General features: G+C 46.0%; 1 protein-coding gene across 1 annotated transcript in view; it reads left to right on the top strand.

Annotated features, from left to right (window-relative positions):
- Positions 1 to 13,318, top strand: part of LOC147665682 (C-type lectin domain family 2 member D-like) — an 87,634-nt gene extending 74,316 nt beyond the window's left edge. The window contains exon 4 of the mRNA XM_086949600.1: positions 13,131 to 13,318. Coding sequence (XP_086805726.1) covers positions 13,131 to 13,257 — 127 coding nt within the window. The 3' untranslated portion in view covers positions 13,258 to 13,318. The remainder of the gene's footprint in view (positions 1 to 13,130) is intronic.
- The last annotated feature ends 12,929 nt before the right edge of the window (positions 13,319 to 26,247 follow it).

The raw sequence follows: 26,247 nt of genomic DNA, 5'->3' as shown, positions 1-26,247 counted from the left end.
ATTCCGGTACGAGATACAGGGACCCAACTAGAGTCTTCCTCTACACTGAAGTGTCTAGAGCCCTCGGCAACCAATCCTTTCGACATGTGGCCAGGGACTTTCATCTGTCTTTCTACTAGTGGTCAGTCCACCCCTACCAGGCAGTCAAAACAATTGTGTAAGGGTAAGACAAAAATATTGTCTTGCCCCCTCTGGTGGTGACGAGTCACTGCCAGTGGGGGAGGTAGGTAATCCCTGGTCACTTAATGTAATGATTTAGGTTGCTGCCAGAGGGATGGCTGAGAGGAATAGACTAAGGGTTGTGGCTCTGTGTTGGACCCTACAGATGGATGCATTGCACCACCAAATAATACATTGTGAGCCAGGAAAGGCAATCTAAAATGAATAATAAGACAATCACCTGCACAGTCAATCCTATTGGGCTAAATCCAGGCACTCTCCTGGTAAATAGTATATTGTTAGAATGTACCAGTGGGAAACTTCTGAACCGTGCAAGCCAATCCGAGGTTTTATTAAATAGCTCATCATAAGTCTCGCGTTGGCCTTTCCAGAAGTGTTGGCCTCCAGTTAGGACAACCACATAGGGGCAGGACGCTGGAGGGAGACTTATCACCGGAAGCTTCGTAGCCCCCCCAGGGGAATTTGGTCTGGAGATGGCAGTTTGAGGTATTCAGTTGATAATATGCTCAGTTTCACCAGGGCCTGGATTACCCAACTGGAAAGAGGGGTTACAGATGCTGCGGTTCAAACCAACCCACCCTTGGACCTCAGGAGTGAGTTCACGTAAAGTTCTAATCCTGGGAATGGTATAGCTCAGGGCTACCCTTGAGTTCGCTCCAATGGCTACTCATTAAAACAAGCAAGGTATTGTTATTGCTCCGGTCTGGCACTGGCTTTTGAGCCTCTCCCTTGCTTGAATTCCATCTGGCGGTCAAATTCATTCCACTTAAAAATGAGTAAAAGAAAAGCCACAGACTTTCACCCAACCAGTGCCCCACTGGCTATGACCACCTCTACTGATAGAATGTTACATAGAGCTATCGGGGTTATAAGTACAGAGATTGAGCTCACTGAAAGGCGAATGGCTCTGTACTCTGAGATGGCGTCTGCGTTGGGGACTGAACATGGTTCTGATTAATTTAATTTAATTTAATTTAATTGTGGGTTTATATAGCGCTAGGAATCGACTCCCGGAGGAGTATTTCCACGCTTCGACCGCTGGGGAACCCGTCCTGGCTCACCCTGAGAGATGGTCCCAATGGGTATCTCTAAGGTGCGACCAAGCATCCCCAGCGGTCTGGGGGTTCCGTTGTCAAGATGAGGCAAGCTAATGCCCAGAGTTGCCGAGTTTGGTCCCTGACTGGAGTAGGCACCGAGGCGAGAATTATCGAGCCCGCTGACCATGGTCCACGACCCTGTCGCGCCGGGAATCGAACCCTGGTCCCGGGCCGTCCTCTGCTTACGGGTCTGCCGCCTCTAACCAGTGAGCCACACCACTTCACTTTACACACCAACACTGGACTCTACATCTTTACCCTCATATACCTCTTTAGGTGCTGCAGGAATCCAACCTTTGCCTACCACTGAACTGTGTATGAATAGTGATGGTCAAACCCCAGTGAGAGCAAATAAAAGTAGCCGGCCTGCTGGCCGTAAAACCTTAGAGGCATCATGCCCCCCAGCTCCCATTAGGTGTTGTCAAAGGGAAAGCAACCCAATGTTACCTTTGCAGAGCCTACCAAATTTGTCCCACCAGGATACTCTAAGGAGTTTATGGATAAATGCTTAATCATGGTTTGGGAACTCCTAGTGGGGCATTTAATTCTGATATGTGCCCGCCTTGCATCCATAGAGAAGGAAGCGGCTGCTTTGCGACCAGCCCTGACCACACTTGATAGAACTTACCCCAACATAGCCAGGGAACCTAAAGTGGTGCCAGAAACCGGGAGTAATACGTAAGAAACCGATGCTAATTCACAGACAACCAAAACTATTATAATCAATGTAAGTGCTTCCCCTCAAAGAGGCCCTTAAAATACAAGCAAATTGTCCCCCTGTCCAAAAGTCAGCAGCGGTTTGTGGAGAGTACTAGTCACTCTTAAGATGCCCCAGATTCCCAAAGTCACAGTCTGGGGGATAATCACCCAATGGCTCAAAGATGCATTATTATGAATGAATATAGACCTCAATTTAAGAATGCCCAGGATAGATAGACTTTAGGAGCATTTGGGGGACTTGCATTTGTTGGGACAATAATGCGGTAATGAAAGACTCCTTCTACTTCCCAGTAAGGATCCTGGGCCATATAATCTCTTCATGGGATAGAGTTCAAGGCTCTCCCTCAGGCTCAGAAATGCTGGAGTAGTCCTGCAGTCTGGAACGAAGGCTGTTTATTGGCAAATACACGTTATACAGCATGTAGAAAGTACCACGTCCGCTGTCGCGATACGCCAGCAAAGGCATACTATATGGAGTGCAGCCAATTGAAAAACGGTGGTGCGGATACAATCTTGCTCCTGTAAACACAGACAAACTCACATAGTTCTGGTGGTGGTCATACAACAGTTCATGAATGGCGCTTGTGAAATAGCAAAAGGGCCAAGAGATAGGCACAGACCTGTTTTCCGTTGCCACATAGAAGTATGCCAGATAGTCAAATCAAGGGTTTAGCCCAGCCGGGCCTCTTCCAGCCAATTACTGGCAGAGAATGGGCCCACCCTTGACCCGGGCATGGCAGCGCTTTTATAGCACCGAATGCAGGCAGTAGGGTGTTGCGGGACAGCGAGTCACCAGCGTTGTCGAAAGCGTCTTCACCTGGGCTAATGTAGTGCAAACAGTAGGCAAGACCTCCGAGTCAGTGAGGCTATGTTGGTGCTTTTATATCGCGTAGCAGTATGCAGGCAGGAAAGTGTTGTGGTACAGCGAGTCCCGAGCAGCTGTCGAAAGCCCATGGCTATGGTGCAAACAATAGGAAAGGCCCCCAAAACAGCAGTTGTATAGCACTTGTATAGCGCTTAGCAGGATGCAATTCCAATATGAGACAATCTTGTGTTGTACGAGACACTACAACACAGGTCCTATATACTTCATGAATAATTCTTATTGCTGTAACCCATACTGTGATTACAACCATGCATACAATGCAAAGAATACACACAAAATAAAATAGCGCCACTAAAGCCAATATTCGCAAAACATTTATTGAATTAAAAACAAGTAGCTATGTAAGTAATAGGTTGCGAAAAGGAGAGAGGAAAGGTTGAAGGTAAGTGGTAGTGCTGGGTAGTGAAAGGGTAAATCATGGACTAACAGATAAATAAAATTAGATTTTTTCACACATTCCTGGTAATCAAATCCAGTAAAAGAAGACCTGTCTGAAACAAAAACACTTATTTACATGTAATCTGTAAATAACTCTTGCACCAAATGCAAATTGTAGTATACAATAAGGGGGGGGGACACAGGTACAGGTCTTGCGTAATGGAGGGCGTCGACGCTTCGACTCGACTGATGCATGGAGGGAAGTTTGGGCCTTAGCTGCGAGTCTTCATCAGGACGAGAAGGGCAACCTAGAGGTAAATAGTAAATTAGAGGAGTCGCTGTGTGTGAGGTCAGAATGTGTGTAAGGATCTCATAAGACACTGACCTATTCCTGGTGCCATGTCTGGCTACTCAGGTATGCAGTCCATAAGTAGGGAAATTAAGGCTCAAAGTCACCAAGGTACTTAGAAGATGGGGTTGTCCGGTGGTTACATCCCCAATTTTAGTAAATCGTCGTATGGAAGGTGATTAAATCACTATTCTGTGAAAAGAGTAAAATGTCAGGCGAATAGCTAGCAAGTGGTTGTATACTATATACAAGGAAATGTACAATAAACTCCCCCACTGTCCGGGCATCGTCTAAAATGGGGGATGCACACGTGTAGATAAAAAGCGAGTGTGAATCTGTACTATTTACAAGGAATGCCCCCTCACCCGCTGGTATGGCATAGTATTAAATGGCCGATGTGTCCATGCAGATGAAAGGTATAGACAAGGAAGGCCACCCACCTGCTGAAACCGCATCGTTTAAACCGGGGGATTTAGCTTACTGAAGCGAGCGGATCACAGAAAAATTGCACACCAGGTTAGGAAGAACTGGACGTGGTGAATTACCAGATAGAATAGTGCACGCATCCCTGCATTCTTATGAGGAACCGTGTGACTAAGGGTAACTCTGTGCTTTCATTTACCTGTGACTATTCGTCCGCGGCATAGTCCGTGTACTGCCTCCAAGCGCAGGGCAGAGAACGGGTCCCTGTTGTGCCGGTAATTAATTAATTAATTAAGACAGGCGGTACTGGACAATAGACCAAGACCCACCAAAGTGCCCAATGAGTTAATTCTGACACTACTAGAGATAGCCATGAACAAAAATGTCTTTGTATCCCAAGACAGACACTACTACCAGACAAAAGGCGTGGCCATGGGGGCAAGTTTTGCCCCAAACTTGGCCATCATTTTCATGTACTCCTACGAACAAACTCATGTCCTTAACACTAGCAGTCCATATAGGAACAACATCGTGGAGTGGCGAAGGTACATAGATGATGTACTTATGATATGGCAAGGGAGTGAGATGCAACTCTGCGCCTTCCATCACTGGCTCAACAACCAATCTACAGACATACAATTTTCCTTAGATCACAGCACAGAGGAGATACACTTTTTAGATATCACCATTAGAGTTGAGGAAGGTAAACTCCACACTACACTTTACAGAAAAGCTAGTGAATGGAACACACTACTAAAATATTCCAGCCAACACCCACGGAGCCTCAGGGACAAACTTGCCTTTCGGACAATTTTTAAGGAAAAGGCTCAACTGTACCAAAAGGGATGACTACTTCTTTGAATCTGCTGACCTCCTGAATAGGTTCAAAGACAGGGGCTATCCCATCAGGCTCCTGAAAAAAGCTTGCAAAATGGCATGGTACAATCATAGAGAGTTCCTACTTACACCCAAAGAAAAGGTTAACACCATTCAAGACAGGCTTACATGTGTGACCACGTTTTGTACTAAGAGCAACCAAAGTAAGAAAACAGTCAACAAACACTGGCACATGGTTGCTGAGGATCTCACCATGCATGAACTACCCTTACATGCGTTTCGCAGAGGCAAAAGTCTTAGAAATGCATTGGTAAAATCCCTACTTCCATCTAAAGAACCTACTGTCCAGACTCATCTATAGAACATCCCTCCCATCAAGGGACATTTTAAATGTTGCGCATGCAAGGCGTGTCCCCTGACTAAAGAAACCAGGTCCTTCACACATAACAATTACACACATACTATGGAGGAAGACACCAACTGTAACTCTTCAGGAGTTATATATGCCATCCAGTGACCGTGTGATTTTTTTATATATAGAACAAACTACACAAAAGGTAAGGTGAAATGCCGCATTTGACAGCATTGTAGTAAAATCAGATGTGCCACTCAGGGAGCTCCGCTGGTTGATCACTTCCTGAAATTAGAACACAGTGCAGACTGCCTAAGATGGTGGGTGATTGAGAAGGTCCGCACTAACCCAAGGGGAGGTGGGACATCACACAATCTCAATTACCGAGAGTGCAAATGGCAGGGGCGTAACAAACTCCCCCGCAGCCCCCGCGGTCCGGGGGGGACCCCACTCTCTTCAGTAAATGAAGGGGGCCCCGGCCCCCTCAGCTCTTAGTGAGAGCTGTGAGAGAGGCTTGAGCTGAAGCAAGCCTCTCTCCCTCTAAAGAAGGTGCAGCCTGCTCTGAACTCCTCGCTCTGAGCCATTCCCGCTGATTGAAGAGAAACAAAGTAACAAGTTGCAATGTTTCTCTTCAGTCAGAGCGAGCAAGGCCCGGAAAGAGGATGGGCTGGGTGGGGGCCCCAGAGAGCAGGAGGCAGCACAGTGCACTGCTCGGGACCCTGACAAGGTTTGAGTGTGGAGTCGACAATCCTGTGGAGTTGACAATTAGGGCGCAGAACAAGTCATGAGGTCAGGTCTACCTAGTTGTGAGAGGGGAAATGGAGATGGTGGTCTTCCGGCAGGTTTTGAAGGCACATAGCACACTCATGACACGAGCATGGATGCAAATATGCATGTTATTCATAAACTGGTTGCCATTTCCTAACGAAGAATGGGCAGACGGGTAACACGCTGTCCCACACACTTGCAAGACTATGTTTTGAATTAATGGTTTCAAGATCCTATGTTCTCAGTGTTGTCAAATATTATAGTACTATTTCACAACTTTGGTTGTCATTTAACACCGCACCTTTAGCTGTAGCTCTCCACTGTGAAGTATTTTAAACAATAGATTATAATTCCTATAGGAAATCTTTGGGTTGGATATTTTCGAGCTTTCTGATGTGGTTAGTGTGGAAAGTTTGTATTCTTTAGTGAATTTGCCTCTAACATCAGTAAATTGTTTCTCTGAATTTAAACTGTGAGAAAGGTGGAGTATGTCTTGAGTCGGTATCCCCTTTGGGAGTGGGGCCCTCAGAGTCAGACTTTCAGCATTCTCAAGGGCAAAGCTCATATGAGAAGGGATGAGTCAGCAAAATGGTGCCCTCAGGTAAGCACTCTTGTTAGAACCCACCATGTGGACGTCCGCAGGGGGTTGGTAAGGGGGGCCGAGAAGGGTACAAGGCAGAGAGGAGAAGGGTGCAAGGCAGAGAGGAGAAGAGTGCAAGGCAGAGAGGAGATGGGTGCAAGGCAGAGGGGAGAAGGGTGCAAGGCGGAGGGGAGAAGGGTGCAAGGCGGAGGGGAGAAGGGTGCAAGGCGGAGGGGAGAAGGGTGCAAGGTGGAGGGGAGAAGGGTGCAAGGCAGAGGAGAGAAGGGTGCAAGGTAGAGAGGAGATGGGTGCAAGGCAGAGGGAAGAAGAGTGCAAGGGGGAGGGGACAAGGGTGCAAGGCAGATGGGAGAAGGGTGCAAGGCAGATGGGAGAAGAGTGCAAGGGGGAGGGGAGAAGGGTACAAGGCAGAGGGGAGAAGGGTGCAAGGCGGAGGGGAGAATGGTGCAAGGCAGAGGGGAGAATGGTGCAAGGCAAAGGGGAGAATGGTGCAAGGTAGAAAAGGATGCAAGGCGGAGGGGGAGAAGAGTGCAAGGCAGAGGGGAGAAGGGTGCAAGGGGGATGGTGATGAAGTTAAAAATGTGCCCCCCACTCGGAAATATTTCTGCAGATGCCCATGGCAACACACACTACTTTGTGAGAGAGAGTGGAGAGAGAGAGTGGAGAGAGAGAGTGGAGAGAGAGAGAGTGGAGAGAGAGAGAGTGGAGAGAGAGAGAGTGGAGAGAGAGAGAGTGGAGAGAGAGAGAGTGGAGAGAGAGAGAGTGAGAGTGGAGAGAGAGTGGAGAGAGAGAGAGTGAGTGGAGAGAGAGAGAGTGGAGAGAGAGAGAGGAAAGAGAGAGAGAGAGTGGAGAGAGAGAGAGTGGAGAGAGAGAGAGAGTGGAGAGAGAGAGAGTGGAGAGAGAGAGAGAGTGGAGAGAGAGAGAGAGTGGAGAGAGAGAGAGAGTGGAGAGAGAGAGAGAGTGGAGAGAGAGAGAGAGTGGAGAGAGAGAGAGAGAGGAGAGAGAGAGAGTGGAGAGAGAGAGAGAGTGGAGAGAGAGTGGAGAGAGTGGAGAGAGAGTGGAGAGAGTGGAGAGAGAGTGGAGAGAGAGAGAGAGAGTGAGTGGAGAGAGAGTGGAGAGAGAGAGTGGAGAGCGAGAGTGGAGAGTGAGAGTGGAGAGTGAGAGTGGAGAGAGGGAGTTTAGAGAGAGGGAGGGGAGAGAGTGGAGAGACAGTGGAGAGAGAGTGGAGAGAGAGTGGAGAGAGAGAGAGTGGAGAGAGAGGTGGATAGTGAGAGAGTGGAGAGAGAGAGTGGAGAGAGAGGGAGGGGAGAGAGTGGAGAGACAGTGGAGAGAGAGAGAGTGGAGAGGGAGAGAGTGGAGAGGGAGAGAGTGGAGATAGAGAGAGTGGAGAGAGAGAGAGTGGAGAGAGAGAGAGTGGAGAGAGAGAGAGTGAGAGTGGAGAGAGAGTGGAGAGAGAGAGAGTGAGTGGAGAGAGAGAGAGTGGAGAGAGAGTGGAGAGAGAGAGAGTGAGTGGAGAGAGAGTGAGTGGAGAGAGAGAGAGTGGAGAGAGAGAGAGTGGAGAGAGAGAGAGTGGAGAGAGAGAGAGAGTGGAGAGAGAGAGAGAGAGAGGAGAGAGAGAGAGTGGAGAGAGAGAGAGAGAGTGGAGAGAGAGTGGAGAGAGAGAGAGTGAGTGGAGAGAGAGAGAGTGGAGAGAGAGAGTGGAGAGCGAGAGTGGAGAGTGAGAGTGGAGAGAGAGAGTTTAGAGAGAGGGAGGGGAGAGAGTGGAGAGACAGTGGAGAGAGAGTGGAGAGAGAGAGAGAGGAGAGAGAGGTGGATAGTGAGAGAGTGGAGAGAGAGAGTGGAGAGAGAGGGAGGGGAGAGAGTGGAGAGACAGTGGAGAGGGAGAGAGTGGAGAGGGAGAGAGTGGAGAGGGAGAGAGTGGAGAGGGAGAGAGTGGAGAGGGAGAGAGTGGAGATAGAGAGAGAGAGAGAGAGAGTGGAGAGAGAGAGTTGAGAGAGAGGAAGTGGAGAGAGAGAGAGTAGAGAGAGAGAGAGAGTGGAGAGAGAGAGTGGAGAGAGAGAGTGGAGAGAGAGAGAGTGGAGAGAGAGAGAGTGGAGAGAGAGAGGGAGTGGAGAGACAGTGGAGAGAGAGAGTGGAGAGGGAGAGAGTGGAGAGGGATAGAGTGGAGAGGGAGAGCGTGGAGAGGGAGAGAGTGGAGAGGGAGAGAATGGAGAGAGAGAGTGGAGAGAGAGAGTGGAGAGAGAGAGTGGAGAGAGAGAGTGGAGAGAGAGAGAGTTGAGAGAGAGAGTTGAGAGAGAGGAAGTAGAGAGAAAGAGTGGAGAGAGAGAGTGGAGAGAGAGAGTGAGAGAGAGAGAGTGGAGAGAGAGAGTGGAGAGAGAGAGAGTGGAGAGAGAAAGGGAGGGGAGAGAAAGGGAGGGGAGAGAGAGGGAGGGGAGAGAGAGGGAGGGGAGAGAGAGGGAGGGTAGAGAGAGGGAGGGGAGAAAGAGGGAGGGGAGAGAGTGGAGAGACAGTGAAGAGAGAGAGTGGAGAGAGAGAGTGGAGAGAGAGAGTGGAGAGAGTGGAGAGAGAGAGAGTGGAGAGAGAGAGTGGAGAGAGAGAGAGTGGAGAGAGAGAGAGAGAGTGGAGAGAGAGAGAGAGGGAGGAGAGAGAGAGGGACGGGAGAGAGTGACTGACTGAGAGAGACTGAATGACAGAGAGAGAGAGACTGACTCACTGAGAGAGAGAGAGACTGTGATGGAATTGGGGTCACAGTGTGTATGAATTTGCTCTTTGTAGTTACATCTGCTTTTGAAATACTGCATTGTCGCATTGTCTAATGTTTTAAAACGGAAACGAAAAGGAGCAGTGGATGCACTTTTGTCAAACCTGAACGATGAGTGGGCCCGATGTTGTATATCATGACAGGAGTCTGCATCAGGAAACCCACCTAAAATTGGGCAAACTACCCCGGGGTACTGATGGCAGGGACCCTGTAATGAATGAACCACCACCTATGATAGCCTGCTGGCAGACTAAGCCCAACCTTAGACTCCACCATCCAGTGTTACTTATAACGGCTGGATTAGTTACAGTGGTGTAACAATAGCCCTGCATCCCTCGCATTATGGCAGGTTCCTGGCCTGAGAGCTCTAGACTGGCACGGAGGATGGGAGGGGGGGGGCCTCCATGTAGTTTGCAAGGGGGGCTCTCAAGTTTCGTTATGGCACTGGCAAATGGATTCATACTTTCAACACAATCACTAAGGGACTGAATGAGTATGAGGAGATAGCCCGTCAAGTGGCAACCCTGCGCATTAGATAGACTTACTCCTTACTAACACACTACAAATTCACTGTCTTATGTGTATGCCTTCCATAGAGGGCTCCCAATCATGTACAAGTGTCAATTAACCATTGCGATCTGATTATCTTTTGTAAAGTGTTTCTCAGTATTTTTTCACACTGGTTCTTCATCATCTGCACTTAGTTTCGTATTACTTGGCTGTAGGAGTCTTTTTTTTTTCATTTTAAGAAATTTTTATTTTGTTTTAAGAACATACAAGATAATGATAACAAGTCATATATATCAGTCAAAGAAAGTAACAAAGATGATATAGAATGACTATGAATATTAAATCAATTAGGAGTAAGAGGGGGGAGGGGAGAAAGGAAGTTAGAAAAGAAAGATAGAAAAGAAAGATAGACCGTTTATGGAGTAAATTGTTTAAGATTTCAGTTGCTGCTCGTATTACACAATCGTTATTTTTTATCTACCATAGAGTTGTTATTACTCCTGTGAGTATTGCTAAATTTTCTCCATCCTCCAGTGATCTTTGTTGGTCCTGTGCTTTGCAAGCTGGAACACTCAAACATCAACTGTTTGATTGCCCCTCAGTTTTACACTTTTGGAAATCTGTTTGGAATACTTGCATGCGCATGTTTCATTTTTCTGTTCCATTATCGTTTACTACTGTATTTTTAGGATCTGACTCCGATGACCTTGATATTGTTCCATCAAGTGCAAAATTACTTGACTTGTTTATTGCTCTTGCTCTCAAAGTTATTCTGTCTTGTTGGAAAGATAACTCCAAACTGTCTGTTCACACTTGGTGGAATTTCATATGTGATGAACATCGAATTGCTATTGCCTCCTCTTCTTCTTCTGTACCCTTGAAAATTAAATCTGATCTTCTCTGGCTTCCCCTATCTAACTATTTATCTTCTCTTTCCTCCGTCTAATTATTATACCCTCTTCTCTTCTTCTCTTTCTTTCTCTCTTTCCCTTCTCCTCTCTTCCTACTTCTATCTTTCTTTTCTAGCTTTCTTTTCTAACTTCCTGTAGGAGTCTTTTTAACCACACTGTACAGCACTTATAACTGACTTTGTATCCACTAATGTTTTATCTTGGATTATATTGCCTGTGCGTTTAAGTTCCTTAAAAGCGCTACACAGTAGATTGTATATAGGCAGCCATTACTAGCGCCGATCTGCCCTGCATAGACTTGCTCACATTACGCTCCGTGTAAACACTATGTGAGAAGCAGCACCCTTTGATTGCATCTCGGTCGCCTTGGTAACCAGCGCGCATTCCTTGTGCCCATGACGTTACCATTAGCCTATGACGACACACCGTACAACGGAGCTCCGACGTGCACGTATCGCACGGCTGCTCGTCTTAATTAATTACCGCACAACAGGGACCCGTTCTCTGCCCTGCACTCGGAAGCAGTACACGGACACCCCCATCTTCTAAGTACCTTGGCGACTTTGAGCCTTAATTTCTTGACTTATGGACTGCATACCCGAGTAGCCAGGCTTGGCACCAGGAATAGGTCAGTGTCTTATTAGATCATTGCACACTTTCTGACCTCACACACAGCGCCTCCTCTAATTTACTAGTTACCTCTAGGTTGCACTTCCCGTCCTGATGAAGACTCGAAGCTGAGGCCCAAACTTCCCTCCATGCATTATTCGAGTCGAAACGTCAACGCCCTCCATTACACAAGACCTGTACCTGTGTCCCCCCTATTGTATACTACAATTTGCATTTGGTGCAAGAGTTATTTACAGATTACATGTAAATAAGTGTTTTTGTTTCGGACAGGTCTTCTTTTACTGGTTTTGATTACCTGGAACGTGTGAAAAAAATCTAATTTTATTTATCTGTATCTCCATGATTTACCCTTTCACTACCCAGTACTACCACTTCCCTTCAACCTTTCCTCTCTCTTTTTCGCAACCTATTACTTACATAGCTACTCGTTTTTAATTCAATAAATGTTTTGCGAATATTGGCTTTAGTGGCGCTATTTTATTTTGTGTGTATTCTTTGCATTGTATGCATGGTTGTAATCACAGTATGGGTTACAGCAATAAGAATTATTCATGAAGTATATAGGACCTGTGTAGTAGTGTCTCGCACAACACAAGACTGTCTCATATTGGAATTCATCTCTACTAATTTAGTCACGGACTACCTTTGTATTCCCGTCTGTACCCAGGTCCGGTTGACTTTTTGGGTTACCCCATTATCTATAATGTTTAGCAGGATGCAGGCAGCAGGGTGTTGTTGGACAGTGAGTCTCCAGCGGCTGTAGAAAACGGTTCCCTCCGTGGCTATGGTGCAAACAATTGGCAAGGCCCCATGTAGATAGGTGGAGGTTATCCTTAAATCAAGGGAGAGAGCACAAAAAAGGGGATGGGGTAATACTGAATTTAATCTCAACCACTGGTAAGTCCTCAGGCTGCATTCCAGTGCATAATTTATTAGGCCGCCTGAGCATTACATACTGGAAGCAACCATATTGAAATCAGTCCTGACCATGTCCCAAAAGAGGTCCTCCAGCCTGAACTGCAGAGCCGTGCCTATCTATGCTTGGGACCCAAGGAGTCCCAGACCTGCTTCAGCCTTGTTGTGCCTGTTCAGTGAGATCCCTTTTGAGTTCTGCGGCTCAGTGAGCATTCCATGAGCTAGGAAGGGATGGACTGGAAAGTGATCTAAGGTGATTATCAATGATTATAATAAATTAAAGCCTTCCACCCGTCACCTTTCGTGCTATCCATTGTTCTACTTTGAGATCATCACTTATGGTCACCTATAAATTCAGCTCCTCTTTGGAAACATTTGGGACCTCAACTTTTCAGTGTGTGGCCTTGCACGCCTTAAAGTACTGTTCTAGACCGCTGTTGCTCCCTCTCAATCTGACCTTGTGCTTTCTTCCTCCTCAATGGCATCAGACCCATGACGGGGCCTTATACTCTCGCTGTAGACTCCATACCTGCCCCTTAAAGTGCAACATTGCTTAGAAAAGCTTTAAGAAGCACAAATCTGAGATCTCGTTAGCAACCAACCTGTAACTTCCATATCCCAAAGTACCCACCTATCGTTAACTCTGGGTCTCCTGCCCGGATCCCAGACCTAGATTTCTTTGCTTGTTTCTCTACTATATGTTTTTAAAAGCTTTAGCTGCACTTGTGTCTTTCTTGTCTTTGGCCAATATGTCATCAGTACCACTGGAACCTTCTTCCACAGTTCTTCCTGACCGTGTTTTCTTTTTGTTACAGGTTCACCGTAGAAGATTACTCCGACTATGCATACCTCAATCATCACAGAGTCAAAAGTGGAGATAGTTACAACACGCGGAACTGGATTTGTAACAAAGTGTCTAAATATGAAAAAAAGTATAAATGAGAGAAAACTGTGCCAATTTTTCGTTAGGGACATTTAGGGGCATTGTTCTTTACGGTCGCAAAGGGGCAGATTCTTGGAATCTGCCCCTTTGCAACCGCAATTTTTGCATTTTTCGAAGTTCTATATTGCACACAAACATGTCCCTGGGGCATGTGTGTGTGCAACATGTTTTTTAATTGCACTTTCAGGGGTGCATCAGGTTGTCCTTTTGGAACCCTTGAAATTGCATGCACAATTTGCTTATGCAATTCCCATTGATTTCTATGGGCCTCTGGGAAGCCATTCCTTATTTGTGATTCGCAATTTGCGAGTCGCAAATAAGGAATGTCTAGGACTCGCATTTTTTTTTGCAATTCCTCCATACATAAGGAATTGCGATTTCTTAAAAATCACAATTTAGGAATCGCAATTCCTAAGTTTGATGCATGTTGCCCTTAGAAGTGTATGGTGCACATATACACAGTTACTGATCTTGGCAATTTACAACTACCAGAAATGGTCTTTAGTGAGCGGGTGTTGTATGTCATGCATGACATCCTTGTGGCCGCTAAAAGACATCCGCTGAGCTGCTGGGAAAAGTGTTGCACTTTGCTGGTGATACTCAAAAGTCGAAATGTGTGTTTTTTCAGCAATGTGCATAACTATTTTATTATGGAGTTTTCTAGAAATGATCACCAAATCCATGCAGATCTTGGGAGTGTTTTTACAGAGTTGACCGAGGTACTTTTGCCGCCAGGCCAGTATAGGTTTCAGAAAGATAAGAGAACATTACTTTGATAGCAGACTGGTTCATGCACACGATGGGACAAGACCTTGTTTCAATAAACTAGGGCCAGGGAGGGGCATCAAGAAGCCCAGGATTTCTTCAGCCCCAAAGTTTTCATACTCTGAATCAATCAATTACACAAGTTCTTCTTATCAGGTATAATAGGTAATGCCAGATTTGGGTGGGTAATATTATTGTGGAACAGCTAGCAGTGAAAATTTGGAAGATATATATTTTCTAAAAAACTAAAGATAAGTAACATTCTGTGTTTCTGGGGACAGTCGAGCCCAAGGAAAAGTTGTTATCCCATTTACTGTAATTATTCAGAGAAGCAGTTTGTCCTACAATAATAGAGTACATGCTACCTAGTCACCAAAATGATATATTTCTTTTTTTAAGTATAAATCTGTTTTCTATAAAATATCTGATTTACTAAAAATTTTACATTCCAAAAACATTTTTTCAATCTTTCCACAGTACTGTCTTTTTGGAAACTCACCAATGCCTTTATAATGTATCAACTAATCATTCATTCTTTTTTAAACTATGTGAATATTTTTTATCAAACTCCCAACTGTTTTTTGTTTGAGCATCTGAGATCACACATTGGAACTGCAGTTTTTTTATGTGTTTATCAGTTTCTACTTTTTCCACACTACAAAATCCAGGCAAAAGGATTTTGATCAGAAAAAAATCAGACGTATAGTGCTCTGAATGGAGAACAGGAACATTGGCTCACATTAAAGGCATTGCTCACCATGTGGCTTTTAATAAATCACTGAATATATGTTCACTGTAAGACGCATCTGACGTGCATCTGTTGGCCAAAGATTCTTGAAAAGATGCCTCAAGAGACTTAATGCTTCAAGTCTGTGGTCCTTGAATGGTGGGTCTCAGCTGCTCTGTGGAAGATGCTCCTTACATCCCCACATGCTGTAAGCTGCTGATCACTGGCATTATGATTGTGGAGGAGAAGGCCACGTCATCCTTTACAGAATGGAGGAGGGCATATTGAAAAGCAGGAACTGGTGGACTTGGAAAAAGGGGCAAATACTCCTCCACACCCTTTAAAATAGATGTTAATGCTTTCAGCCTTTATAAGCCAATTTTAAAAGTGCTAAAAATGGATACATTACAAGATGACAGTCAGTTAAGAAAACATTCGCTAACTACCCATCAGATGCCAATATACTGAGCACATTTGTGCCTATGTATTTCTCTTCTGCCTGCACTGAATGCATCATTGTTCACCTCTGCAAATAAAGGGAAAACTATGTTTATGATTATCTTTAATGTGAGTTCTTGAAGCACGCTCTCTGTAATGCAAAGTCTGCCTTAGTCATGAACGGTACTACACTGAGGAGTACTGGGCACTCCCCTGGGGCACCGCAACCAAAGAGGATCCAGATTTCTCATTGATACATCAAAACTAGCCCTATAGCTAAGGGAAGGGGGCTCAAATGTTGCCAACTCCTGCATCAATCACTTTCTCTCCCTGAGAGGTGTGAAGCTGAACCATCTGTTAGGTTTGTCCCTTGTTAACCAATGGATCGTCATTGCGAGTGGCCAATTAATGGGAGGTACTGGGTACATAGGAATGATGGGTTCAGTGAAAGCCCTGCTGAGAAATAGAATCCCACCAATAGATTTCAAGAAGCAAAGTCTCCTGGGTAAATACTGTATAAAAAAGTGGAAATGGCGAAGCAAGTACAGTTGTACAAAAACTAATCATTTCTGTTTTTGCTTTTTCACTGGAAATAATGGCACCTCCAGGAAGGGTATATCTGGGGCTGAGAGATAACAGGAAGGACTAACGGTCACTCTAAATAAGGGCCCTGGTTTCCTAGACATTGTTGGGATTGAATCTGGTTATTAGACATTGTTATTATTGACACAGTTAAAAGGATTTGAATAGAGTTATTAAAGGGGTGGAGAGGGGCAATCAGACATGCACAATGTGGAGCATTGAGGACTATACTATGCATACAAAGCTTTATTTCGATATAAAATATCTTAAAAAGCACAATGCAATTAAAATACAATACATTTATAAAAGACATTTGGATAAATACTTAAACCAAATTGCTACAATTAAAAAAGTCATTAAACCAATTACAGCTTTGAGCAAGAAAGAAGAATATTCACCGTATAAAATTATCTAAGATATTTCATTCTGATCAGCCATGCCCAACTGAGAAATTTAGCCACTCCACAGGCTAGGGTGGTATTAGGGTCCGTCTGCAAAATTCTAAGAGCAATGGTGTGGTTATTGATCTTAAGCTGACAACAGACAGGTCCTAACCATTTTGACCTAGGTTTCTTGTAGGCACTACATACAAAAAAAAATGTGGTATAGTTTCGGGTGTGTCGGTGCAAAACGGGAAATTGATAGGTGTTTGGTTGGGGGGTTTCCACTTACAAGTACGTTCACGAACGGGGAGAGTACCCAGCCTGAACTGAACATATAGGGCCCTATCTCTGGGTTTCCTAATGAAATCCAGGTGGGGTTCAAGACGATGTACAGTCTTGTGTAAACTGAACTCATCTGTCAACCTGCGCAGTTTCGTATCTCTAGAATCCTGGGCATCAACCCATTGCCAATAGGCTCTCTTGATCTCCAATTTGGGCACCGACAGACCTGTTTCCCAAGCAATGTTAAGACCAATAGCAAGTAAAAGCTTCTTGACCTTGGTTAGCCAAACGATTTTGTGGGACCCTTGCATATTCATCACTTCTTTAAGGCCATTTGCATAGCTAGATAATTCAGGAGTGCGCCACAAGCGAGCCCAATAGAGAAGCGGACGCAGCGTAATAAGGTCTTTAATGGAACGGCGACCAAAATCATATAGGAGGGGTTTATTTGGGGTGCCTCTAGGTAGTGAGACCAGATCCCTAAAAAACTTATTTTCAGCCTTTACGAGGGTGTCAGCATTGTTAAAACCCCAGCGCTCGGCTCCATACAAAGCGCTAAATATAGCTTTCGCAGAATAGATCTCCAGTACCGGAGCCATAGGTCTGGAGGTTGAGGCTCTGTGTTCCCTCCCAATGGCTCCCAAAGCTCGTTTATGATTCAGGGCCATTTTCCCAATGTGAGACTGCCATTTAAGTTGGTCCGATATCCTTATATAATCAAAGACTTTGACACGCTCTAGGGGCACATTATCAAGGGTAATCGTGCAGTTGGCTTTTTTACTAGAGTTAAAATAGAGGAGCTTGGTTTTTGTTGTGTTAATAACCAGGCCCCTTTGATTACAAAATGTGGAAAACCGATCCAAAGGTTTCTGAAGCCCCGTAGGTGTTTTAGATACCAATAAGGTGTCATCGGCAAAGAGCATGGCGGGCACTTTTACACCAGCCAGGCTCGGGGCATCAGCATCAATATCGGATAAAAAGGAGACGACCCCATTCACAAACAATGAGAAGAGGGTGGGCGCCAGGACACATCCCTGGCGAACACCTCTATTCACTGGGATTTTAGCAGTTTTTTGGTCTTGGGTACCCCACCGTATACGAGCATAGTTCCCATCGTGCATACGAGTCAACAAGCTCAAAATGGGCAAGGGGAACCCCATCTCCCGTAAAACTGACCACAAGCGTTCTCGAGGGACCAGGTCGAACGCCATTTTTAAGTCAATAAAGGCCAGGTAGAGACCACCCTTACCAATGGTTACTATCTTCCAGTAAAGTAGCACCAATCTAAGTACCTGGTCAATGGTGCTTGTGCACGCCCTAAAACATGCCTGGAATTGGGAAATGATATTATTATCCTCCGCCCACGTGAGAATTCTCTCCAGCAGGACCCTGCCAACCACCTTCTGACCATCATCAATGAGACTGATTGGACGATAGTTGGCGGGGTCTCCTCTGGGTCCTTTTTTATAAATCGGGATCACCTCGGCTCCTTTCCAGGAAATCGGAACCGAAGCCCCCTGTAGGAGGGCATTAATAAAAATAGAAAAGAACTTGGCCCAATGCTCAGTATTGGCTCGAAAGAGGTCGCCCGGAATCCCATCCTGGCCCGGTGCCTTCCCTTGCACAATTTTGTTGATAGCAGTCTCAACCTCTCTTTGCCCAACAGGATCAAAGAAAGACACACTGGCTATCAAGGGTAATACGTCCTGTCCAGGTAATTGACTACTCTCAGGTGCCCCTACCCCTTCATATAAGCCACTAAAATGGTCGAACCACTCCCCGTCGGTAATGTGATTAGGTATTGAATCTGTATCGCCTCCACCTGAATTTCTGACCAAAGCCCAGAAGCACTCTCCACTTTTAGCCTGGCTAGCCATCTTCAACTCCTCCCAATGCATGTCATCCCAGGACCTCTTTGCCACCAATAATGCTTGTCTATATTGAGATCGGGCTAGGCGGACCTCAGCAGCGTCTCGGGTTTCGACAGCAAGTATCAGATTCGTTTTTGCCCCCCTGCATTCATGGTTATACTATTTAGCTCCCGGTTTCCTGGGCTTACATTGGGTGGACGCCCGAGTGTCAATAAAAAGGGCGGCCATCCAGTCATTATAAATCACATCCGCCGGGTGTTCACCTGGGTCTTTTGTACAACTATCAGAAAGCTTTTCAGTCTGGTCTCTTACGATCGCAGCAAGGGTAGTTATTTTGTGCTCGTCAAGGACACATTTTTTCCATTTGATAAACCTTTTGCAATTTGAGGGGATAATTTCTCTTGTCACCAATCTCGGTCTGTTACTAGTCCGAGGATCCCCTTTAAGCAACTGGTTCTGCATGCAGAGGGATAGGGGGTTATGGTCGCTATGGATAGAAGGAGTCACAATCATGTCGCTCACATATTTCCATAATCTTTTATCGACCAGGATATAATCTATTCTGCTAGGGCATGAAACTCTATTGTATGTACAGGCCCCCGCAAAATCGGATGGTGTACGGCCATTCACAGCTACCAGGGAATATTCCATTAACATAGCATTCATCTGGATGACAATTGGTATCCATTTTTTTATTGGCGCGATTGACAGTTGTGGTATTCCCCATCTCGTATCCTCATCATGGAGACCTCCCGCTCCACCCACCACCAGCGGTTCAAAAGTACAGTTGAAGTCACCGGCGACCATGGGGAGTGAATCGGTCAGACAGCTTAGAAGTGAGTCAGCTCAAGCGGAAATGGTCGGAGATTTAGCCCCTCCTTGCAGACCTCTGGCATAAACATTAAAAAGCTTCAGATTGACTGTGGCCTTGGAATCTCTGATCGTTAGCCTCATCAAATCCATCGATGCACTGGTGCGATGGATTATTCTACAGTTTAGTGCAATCTTCACCCAGATTACCAAGCCGCCCGAAGGGCGGCCCCGCCCTCATGGAATAGCTGGGACATAAAAGGTGGAATAGCCCGACTTGTGCATAGGTTCGAGACACCAGGTTTCCTGAAAGATACACACATCATATCTATCTATCAGGGCATTCAAGTCAGGAAGTAATACTTTTTTAGACAAGCCCGCGACATTCCATGAAATGACGTTAAGGGGGCCGTTACAACTGTTCTGACCACCATCGTGTGACCGGGCTAACCCTAGGTCAAAGCTTGTGCCGTTGCTTACAGTTGGGATTAGCGGCCCAGTTTCTACGTATTTGCCATTTCCTTCCTGAACGACATCGTCCACAGAAGTCATCGGGTCCAAGGGGGGTATGGGGCATAATCGTTGTCCCTGATTCCCCCTAATCCATTGAGAGGCAAAGATGGAGATGGGCTATTAATAATCACTGATGACCCCAGAGGACTATTATTATTGATTCTGATGGGGGGGATATGAGACAGGAGAAACCCTAGCAGCATCTACCTGTGCCCAAAGTCAATCAACAGCTTCCAATCCACTATACCGGTTATGGCAAGGGATAGGAGCTGGAGCAGGCTGGAAACCAGGCCAGCCTCCACAGTTCCAGTTGTTACCAAAGTTGGGTCTCCCTGCACTCCATTGGATTAGAGTCCAACCTGCGTCTTCGGCCCCACCCCAATTGCTAGTGTCGAGGGGCCTATAATGCTCTTATCTCATCTCTTCCCTAGCATGATTAGATTAGTGGCCCTAGTCCAACTCCACCCATTATCAGGCTGTTCCTCTGATGTATAAAAGTAGGATAAGGGTCTAGCCACAATCGTATTGCGATTATTCCGAGGTACCCCCGAGCAAATATGGGTCACTGATCGTGGATCCTTAAAATTTACGACCACACAGTCACCCTCTGATCTTTTCCTATTATATCCCACCCAGGGTACCCTCCGTACCATTAAGATGTTACTCGTTATGTGCGGTGGTAAAGGGCGGTTGATGTTTAGCCAGTAGGGTACCTTATTTTTCAAAGCCCATGTTGGTTCCGTAAGTGACAGAGCCATTTCCGGAACCCCTGTCAAAATTACCATGTAAGGACTCGCTTCCGGAGGTAGATTAATATTTCTACGTTCTTGGGCTCTCTCTATCGGTGTTTTGTCAGTGTTAAGTGTGGTAGATTTAGGGCTGACCGATTTTTGGGTATTACATTCATTAGGTGCAGGGGGTTTGGCATGTACTCTACTAGTTTCAGTGTTGGGGGTTCAGCTTGGTGGTCTTGGGGATTATTTATTTGGGAGCTGCTGGAAGTGTGTTCGATGCCTGAGGTTTGCCTGCGGATGGGACTGCTGGGACAGCCTTTTTCGGCTCGTTACTGTTCAGGGATCTTATATCCTTCTGCAATATGTTCAGCGGATTTTCTATACCTTTGAGCCTGGCTTGCAAGGGGGTAAAAAGGGTTTCTAATAGCTTCCTCAAGGTGTCTACAAGGGAATCCCCTAATTCCTCTCTAGAGCCCGTGCTATTTGCTACACTACAATCTGCCATAATATCGACAATAGAATCATCTAGGATAGTATCATCTAATATTCTAAGAGCTAAGATTTCAGGCGGTACCTCCTCCTGCCCTACTTTCGGCCCAGTTGCCTCCCTCCCAGCCTCTTTGCTGCCCGTATCAGTGGTGTGCACTGACTTAGCTAGCTTTGCTTTTTATAGGTCCTAAGGCATTAGTATTATTTCGCTTACGCTTAGGGATTGCGCCCTCCCGCCTCCCTCTCGTTGACCTACTGCTATTTCCGTCCTGCGTGTCTACTAATATGGTTTCCAGGGTACGCTCCGGGGTATTCAAGGGGGCCTGGGTGTCAGGGTGGTCCGAGTCATGAGGATCCAGCTGGACACTCGGGGTGTTGTGCACCTCAGCCTGGATCTGTAAAAAATTAGATCTATATTTAGTGTTATCTGCTGTACAAACAGACGCAATGTGTCCCATAGACGATCTTTTGGCTAAAGCTAATTCTTGGGACACCCTGCGTTCCATCAAGACAATTCCTTGGTCAATGAGTGAGTTTGTGCGTATAATAAAATTGTCCAAGGTGCCTATGAGTTTCGGGCCTCCTTAAGCAGTCTTACTTCTAGTTTCTCGGGTTGTCATCTCCCTAGACAACTATTGCTGCAATCACAGAGCAGTGAGAGAGTCTTACAATACAAACATACACTGGAATGGGGACGAAAGAGGGGGGTGGCGGTCCAGTCTCACACTGGCTATAACGGGCCCACCCTGGGCCCGGGCTTCTCCCGCGCGTGTCCCGCGTATCGCAGGTTTGGCCGTAGTATTATAGGGTGGGGCGGGGGCGGGAAGAGTCACCAGGTGCGGCCGATGGAGCGCCGCAAAGACTGCTGGGACTCGCAGTCCCGCTTCGTACACCTCCACAAAGCAATCAGCCCCAAATGTGTGGAAGAGTATCCCAGTGTCCAGTTAGGCAGAGTTAGAAATCAGTTCTCCCAGGCATGCTACGAGACAGCACTAACATCCAAAAAGGTTCGCGACTGCGAGCGGCTCCCGCGGAGCGGGGGCCGCGAGTCGTGATAAGGACCAGTGGGGCGGGGGCGGGAAGAGTCACCAGGTGCGGCCGATGGAGCGCCGCAAAGACTGCTGGGACTCGCAGTCCCGCAATGTACACCTCCTCGAAGCAATCAGCCCCAAATGTCCGGGAGAGTCCGGAAGAGTATCCCAGTGTCCAGGTAGGCAGAGTTAGAAAGCAGTTGTCACGACGCTCTGGTGCTCCAACTCTTCGCGGGGGCAGTAGTGACGAATGTCCCAATCACCCCTCCACCGGTACTCCCGCTTCTTGAGCAAGACCACCAGCAGAAGGGAAAGGGGAATTGGACAGAGAAGAGAAACCTTGGCTCCAACTGTCACCTGTACCTTCTAGAGACTGCAAATACTTCCTGCCGTCTGCTCTGGAGGTGCCTAATACACAGAATAGGGGAAGAAAGAGAATATACCACAAACCTTCTTTCACTAAGTAGTCTTTCTTAAAAGTAAAGCAAAACTTGTCCTACCAGTTCTAGCCAAGGTATTTGCCCCTCTTCTATTAATGTTTATAAGTATCTGGCAGGGCTTCTTGCTGTGAAGGAATACACAAACATTAGTCTCTCTACCTCAAAGAATCCCTTCTAACTCTCTCTGACTGAACTAATACCTGTGAAGCCTTCTGCTAGACGTGGTCATGGGGGTTCTGTTAGCAGGTTTGAATTCTTTAGTGCAATTCGAAGAATTGTTCTCCAAATGTCTCTTCAGAAGCGCGCAAAAAGGAAATAGGGTGGAAGAATGGGGAGGGAAGAGAGTAGGGAAAGCGCAAGGGGAATGTCCAGGGAAATAACTCCGTTTTGGGTAGTTCAGGGAAAAGTTCTTGCACTTGAAGGCAATTATTTATATTGATTATTACTGTCTTACTTGTCGAATCTGCAACCTCTTCTCCTGAACAGAAGCTTTTTCTTTCTGTGATTGAGCTTTGCTGGATTTCAGGAATTTCTCTGGAACCTGCTATGCCGTGCTCGCTGTACAACCACTTGCCCCTTCAGAACGTAGGGCAGTCAGTACGCTGTACCACTGTGACTCCTGCAAAACGCTGTCACCTCTCTGGACTGAGTGAGCGCACAGCAGGGAATTAACTGTTCTCAATATCGTCTCTAAGATACTCTGCTTATATCTCTGAACTCTCTTCTGTTCCTAACTCCGACTACTCCCGTCATGAATTTCTGACGCGGAGCGGCGGCAAGGAACAGCTACTCGAACGGAAATCTGTGTTGAAGTGCGCAGTTAGAAGCGCCCAACTTCCCGATATCCACTAGAGGGCGCACCACCCCAGTTGATCTAAAAGGGGACATTGCGCGGCCATCTTAGGGAGGTGAACTATTTACAATCTTAGGCAGTTTTCAGTTTAACATTCAAGATTCCCCCTAGAATTTCCAAACTTCCCGGAGGAACAAGGGAACCAAACATTAGCCCGAGTAAAACGGGACATTGCCGGGGTACTGAGTGGTTGTCTTGAAGAACCTACAGTAGCTACTCGGTGAATCCTGACAGTACCCCCTCTCAAGGACCGATTCATCGGTCCTGGTTTGCGTGGAAATCTGGAATGAAAACGTTTTAGCAATTGAGGGGCATGGATATTAGCAACAGGTTCCCAAGACCTCTCCTCTGGGCCAAACCCCTTCCAATCCACTAAATATCTTAATTTCCCTTTCTGGTACTTGGAATCTAAAATGTCTTTTACCTCATATTCAGTATGTCCTTGAATATTAAGTGGGTCTGGAGGTTTACTTAGCCGTATGGGTGATTGGATCTTTTTCAATAAGGACACATGAAAAACAGGATGAACACCTATCTTTGCTGGTAGTTTTTATCGCACTGTAACTGGTCCTAACACCTTGTCTACTGAATATGGACCCACAAATCTCGGTTGGAACTTCCTGTTACCCTTCAAATGGAGATTCTTAGTGGACAACCACACCTGATCTCCTTCCTGATAATGAGGGGCCTCTTGTCTATGCGTATCTGCGAATCTTTTGTAGGAGGATTTAGCTTTGACCTGATTTTGCTCCGCCGATTTATGCAAAGAACTCAGATCCGTAAGTGCTCTCTTTGCTGCAGGAACACCTAACTCCTCCTGTGTGACTAAGAAGTTTGGATGCCGGCCAAAGTTTAAATAAAACGGAGAGTACCCAGTAGATGCACTCTTCGCATTATTGCAAGCAAACTCAGCCATCCACAATTTATCCGACCACTCCCCACCTTGATCTAACAAAAACAGCCTCAGGTACTGTTCTAATTCCTGATTGATTCTTTCAGTCTGCCCATCTGATTCAGGGTGGGAGCTAGTGGACAACCTACTCTCAATCCCCAACCCCTTCAGAAACGCCCGCCAGAAGTGAGAAATAAATTGAGGTCCACGATCCGAAACCACAATCTTGGGGACACCATGAATTTTTACAATATTTTCACTGAAAACTCGAGCCAACTCAACTGCGGTTGGAGTGCCTGACATTGGGATGAAATGACTCATTTTTGTGAAGGTATCCACTATCACCAATATAGTATCAAATCCCCTACTTAACGGCAGATCTACTATGAGATCCAAGGAAATAGTATGCCATGGATAAGTTGGGGTGGGCAGGGGCTGCAATAAACCCTGTGGAGTCTGTCTACTAGATTTACTTCGAGCACATGATTCACAAGACTGAACACATCTTTTGATGTGAGTGGACATCCCAGGCCACCAAAAATAACGCTGCACCAACTCTTGGGTCTTAGCAATTCCTTTGTGACCAGCCAGCGGATGATCCTGACAGCTCTGTAACGCCTTTTCCTGTAGACTGATTGTAGGAAGATATAAGGCTTCTTTAAAATAGGGTAGCTGTTGCCGACACTGTCTTTCTTCTCCTTGTTGGACCCACTGCTGGATTTCCTCTGTAGATAAGCTCTTACAAACCTCTTCCTGAAAATTATCTAAAGAAAGTGCACACACTATCTTGGCTTCAGGAATTATTGGTCTAGCTTCCACGGTATGTTCAGATTCTTCAGTATGCAGTCGGGACAATGCATCCGCTTTCTCATTCTTAGGCCCTGGTCGATAGGTAATCATGAAATCAAAATCCGCAAAATAAAGAGACCAACGCAGCTGTCGTGGCGTTAAGGTCTTGGCGATCTTTAGGAACTGTAAGTTCTTGTGATCTGAAAAGACTGTAGCAGTATGCCGGGCTCCTAGCAAGTAATGTCTCCAATCCTCGAAGGCGTCTTTCACTGCTAATAACTCTTTCTCAGTGATGGTGTAGTTCACTTCAGCGGAATTCAGTTTCCTCGAACGGTAAGCAACCGGGTGAAGTTGTCCAGTGGCTGGGTGGCGCTGAGAAAGAACTCCCCCAATCGCCTGATCCGAAGCATCGGCTTCCACGTAAAAAGGTTCAGCAGGATCAGCATGCAAGAGAATGGGGGGCGATACAAATTTTTTCTTCAGGACTAAAAAAGCTGTATTAGTCTCGGTAGTCCACTCAAATTTGACTCCTTTCTTCAGAAGACCAGTGATGGGGGCAATCAGCTGAGAAAATCCCTGAATAAATCATCGGTAAAAATTGGCAAAGCCCAAAAATCTTTGAATTTTTTTAACATTCTTGGGTGCCGGCCAGTCCTCCACTGCTTTCACCTTTCCTGGATCTATAGTAACTCCCTGAGGAGAGATAACAAATCCAAGAAACTCCACCTTCGAAGCATGGAATACACATTTTTCTAATTTGACAAAGAGATGATTGGACTGCAATCGCTCCAGGACCATCCGCACATGCCGAGAGTGTTCCTGAGTGTTTTGAGAATAAATTAAGATGTCATCCAGATAGATGATCGCAATCTTATCAATCAAATCACTCATGATGTCATTGATGAAATGTTAGAACACCGCTTGTGCATTACAAAGGCCGAATGGCATAACACAGTATTCGAAAAGACCGAACTTGGTTTGAAAAGCGGTCTTCCATTCATGCCCTTCCTTCATGCGGACCAAATGATAAGCTCCTCGCAAATCAAGTTTAGTGAAAATTTGAGCTTCCTTAATTTGATCCAGCAAGACAGAAATCAACGGTAACGGGTATCTATTCTTGATGGTGATCTGATTTAGTGCTCGATAATCTATGCAAGTTCTCAAACTTCCTTCTTGCTTCTTCGGAATAAAAAACAGCGGAGATGATACTGGAGACTGGGAAGGTCTAATAAAGCCATTTGCCAGATATCGATCCAAGTATTCTTTTAGATGTTCCTTTTCTGCTTCAGTAAGAGCATAAATCCGGCTACAAGGAAGAACTGCTCCAGGTTCCAAATCAATGATACAATCATAAGCACGGTGCGGTGGCAACAGATCTGCTTCCTGTTCA

The sequence above is a fragment of the Lissotriton vulgaris genome, unplaced genomic scaffold (assembly GCF_964263255.1).
Source record: "Lissotriton vulgaris unplaced genomic scaffold, aLisVul1.2 SCAFFOLD_1119, whole genome shotgun sequence".
Lineage (NCBI taxonomy): Eukaryota > Metazoa > Chordata > Amphibia > Caudata > Salamandridae > Lissotriton > Lissotriton vulgaris.
This window is presented reverse-complemented; position numbering and strand designations above follow the sequence as displayed.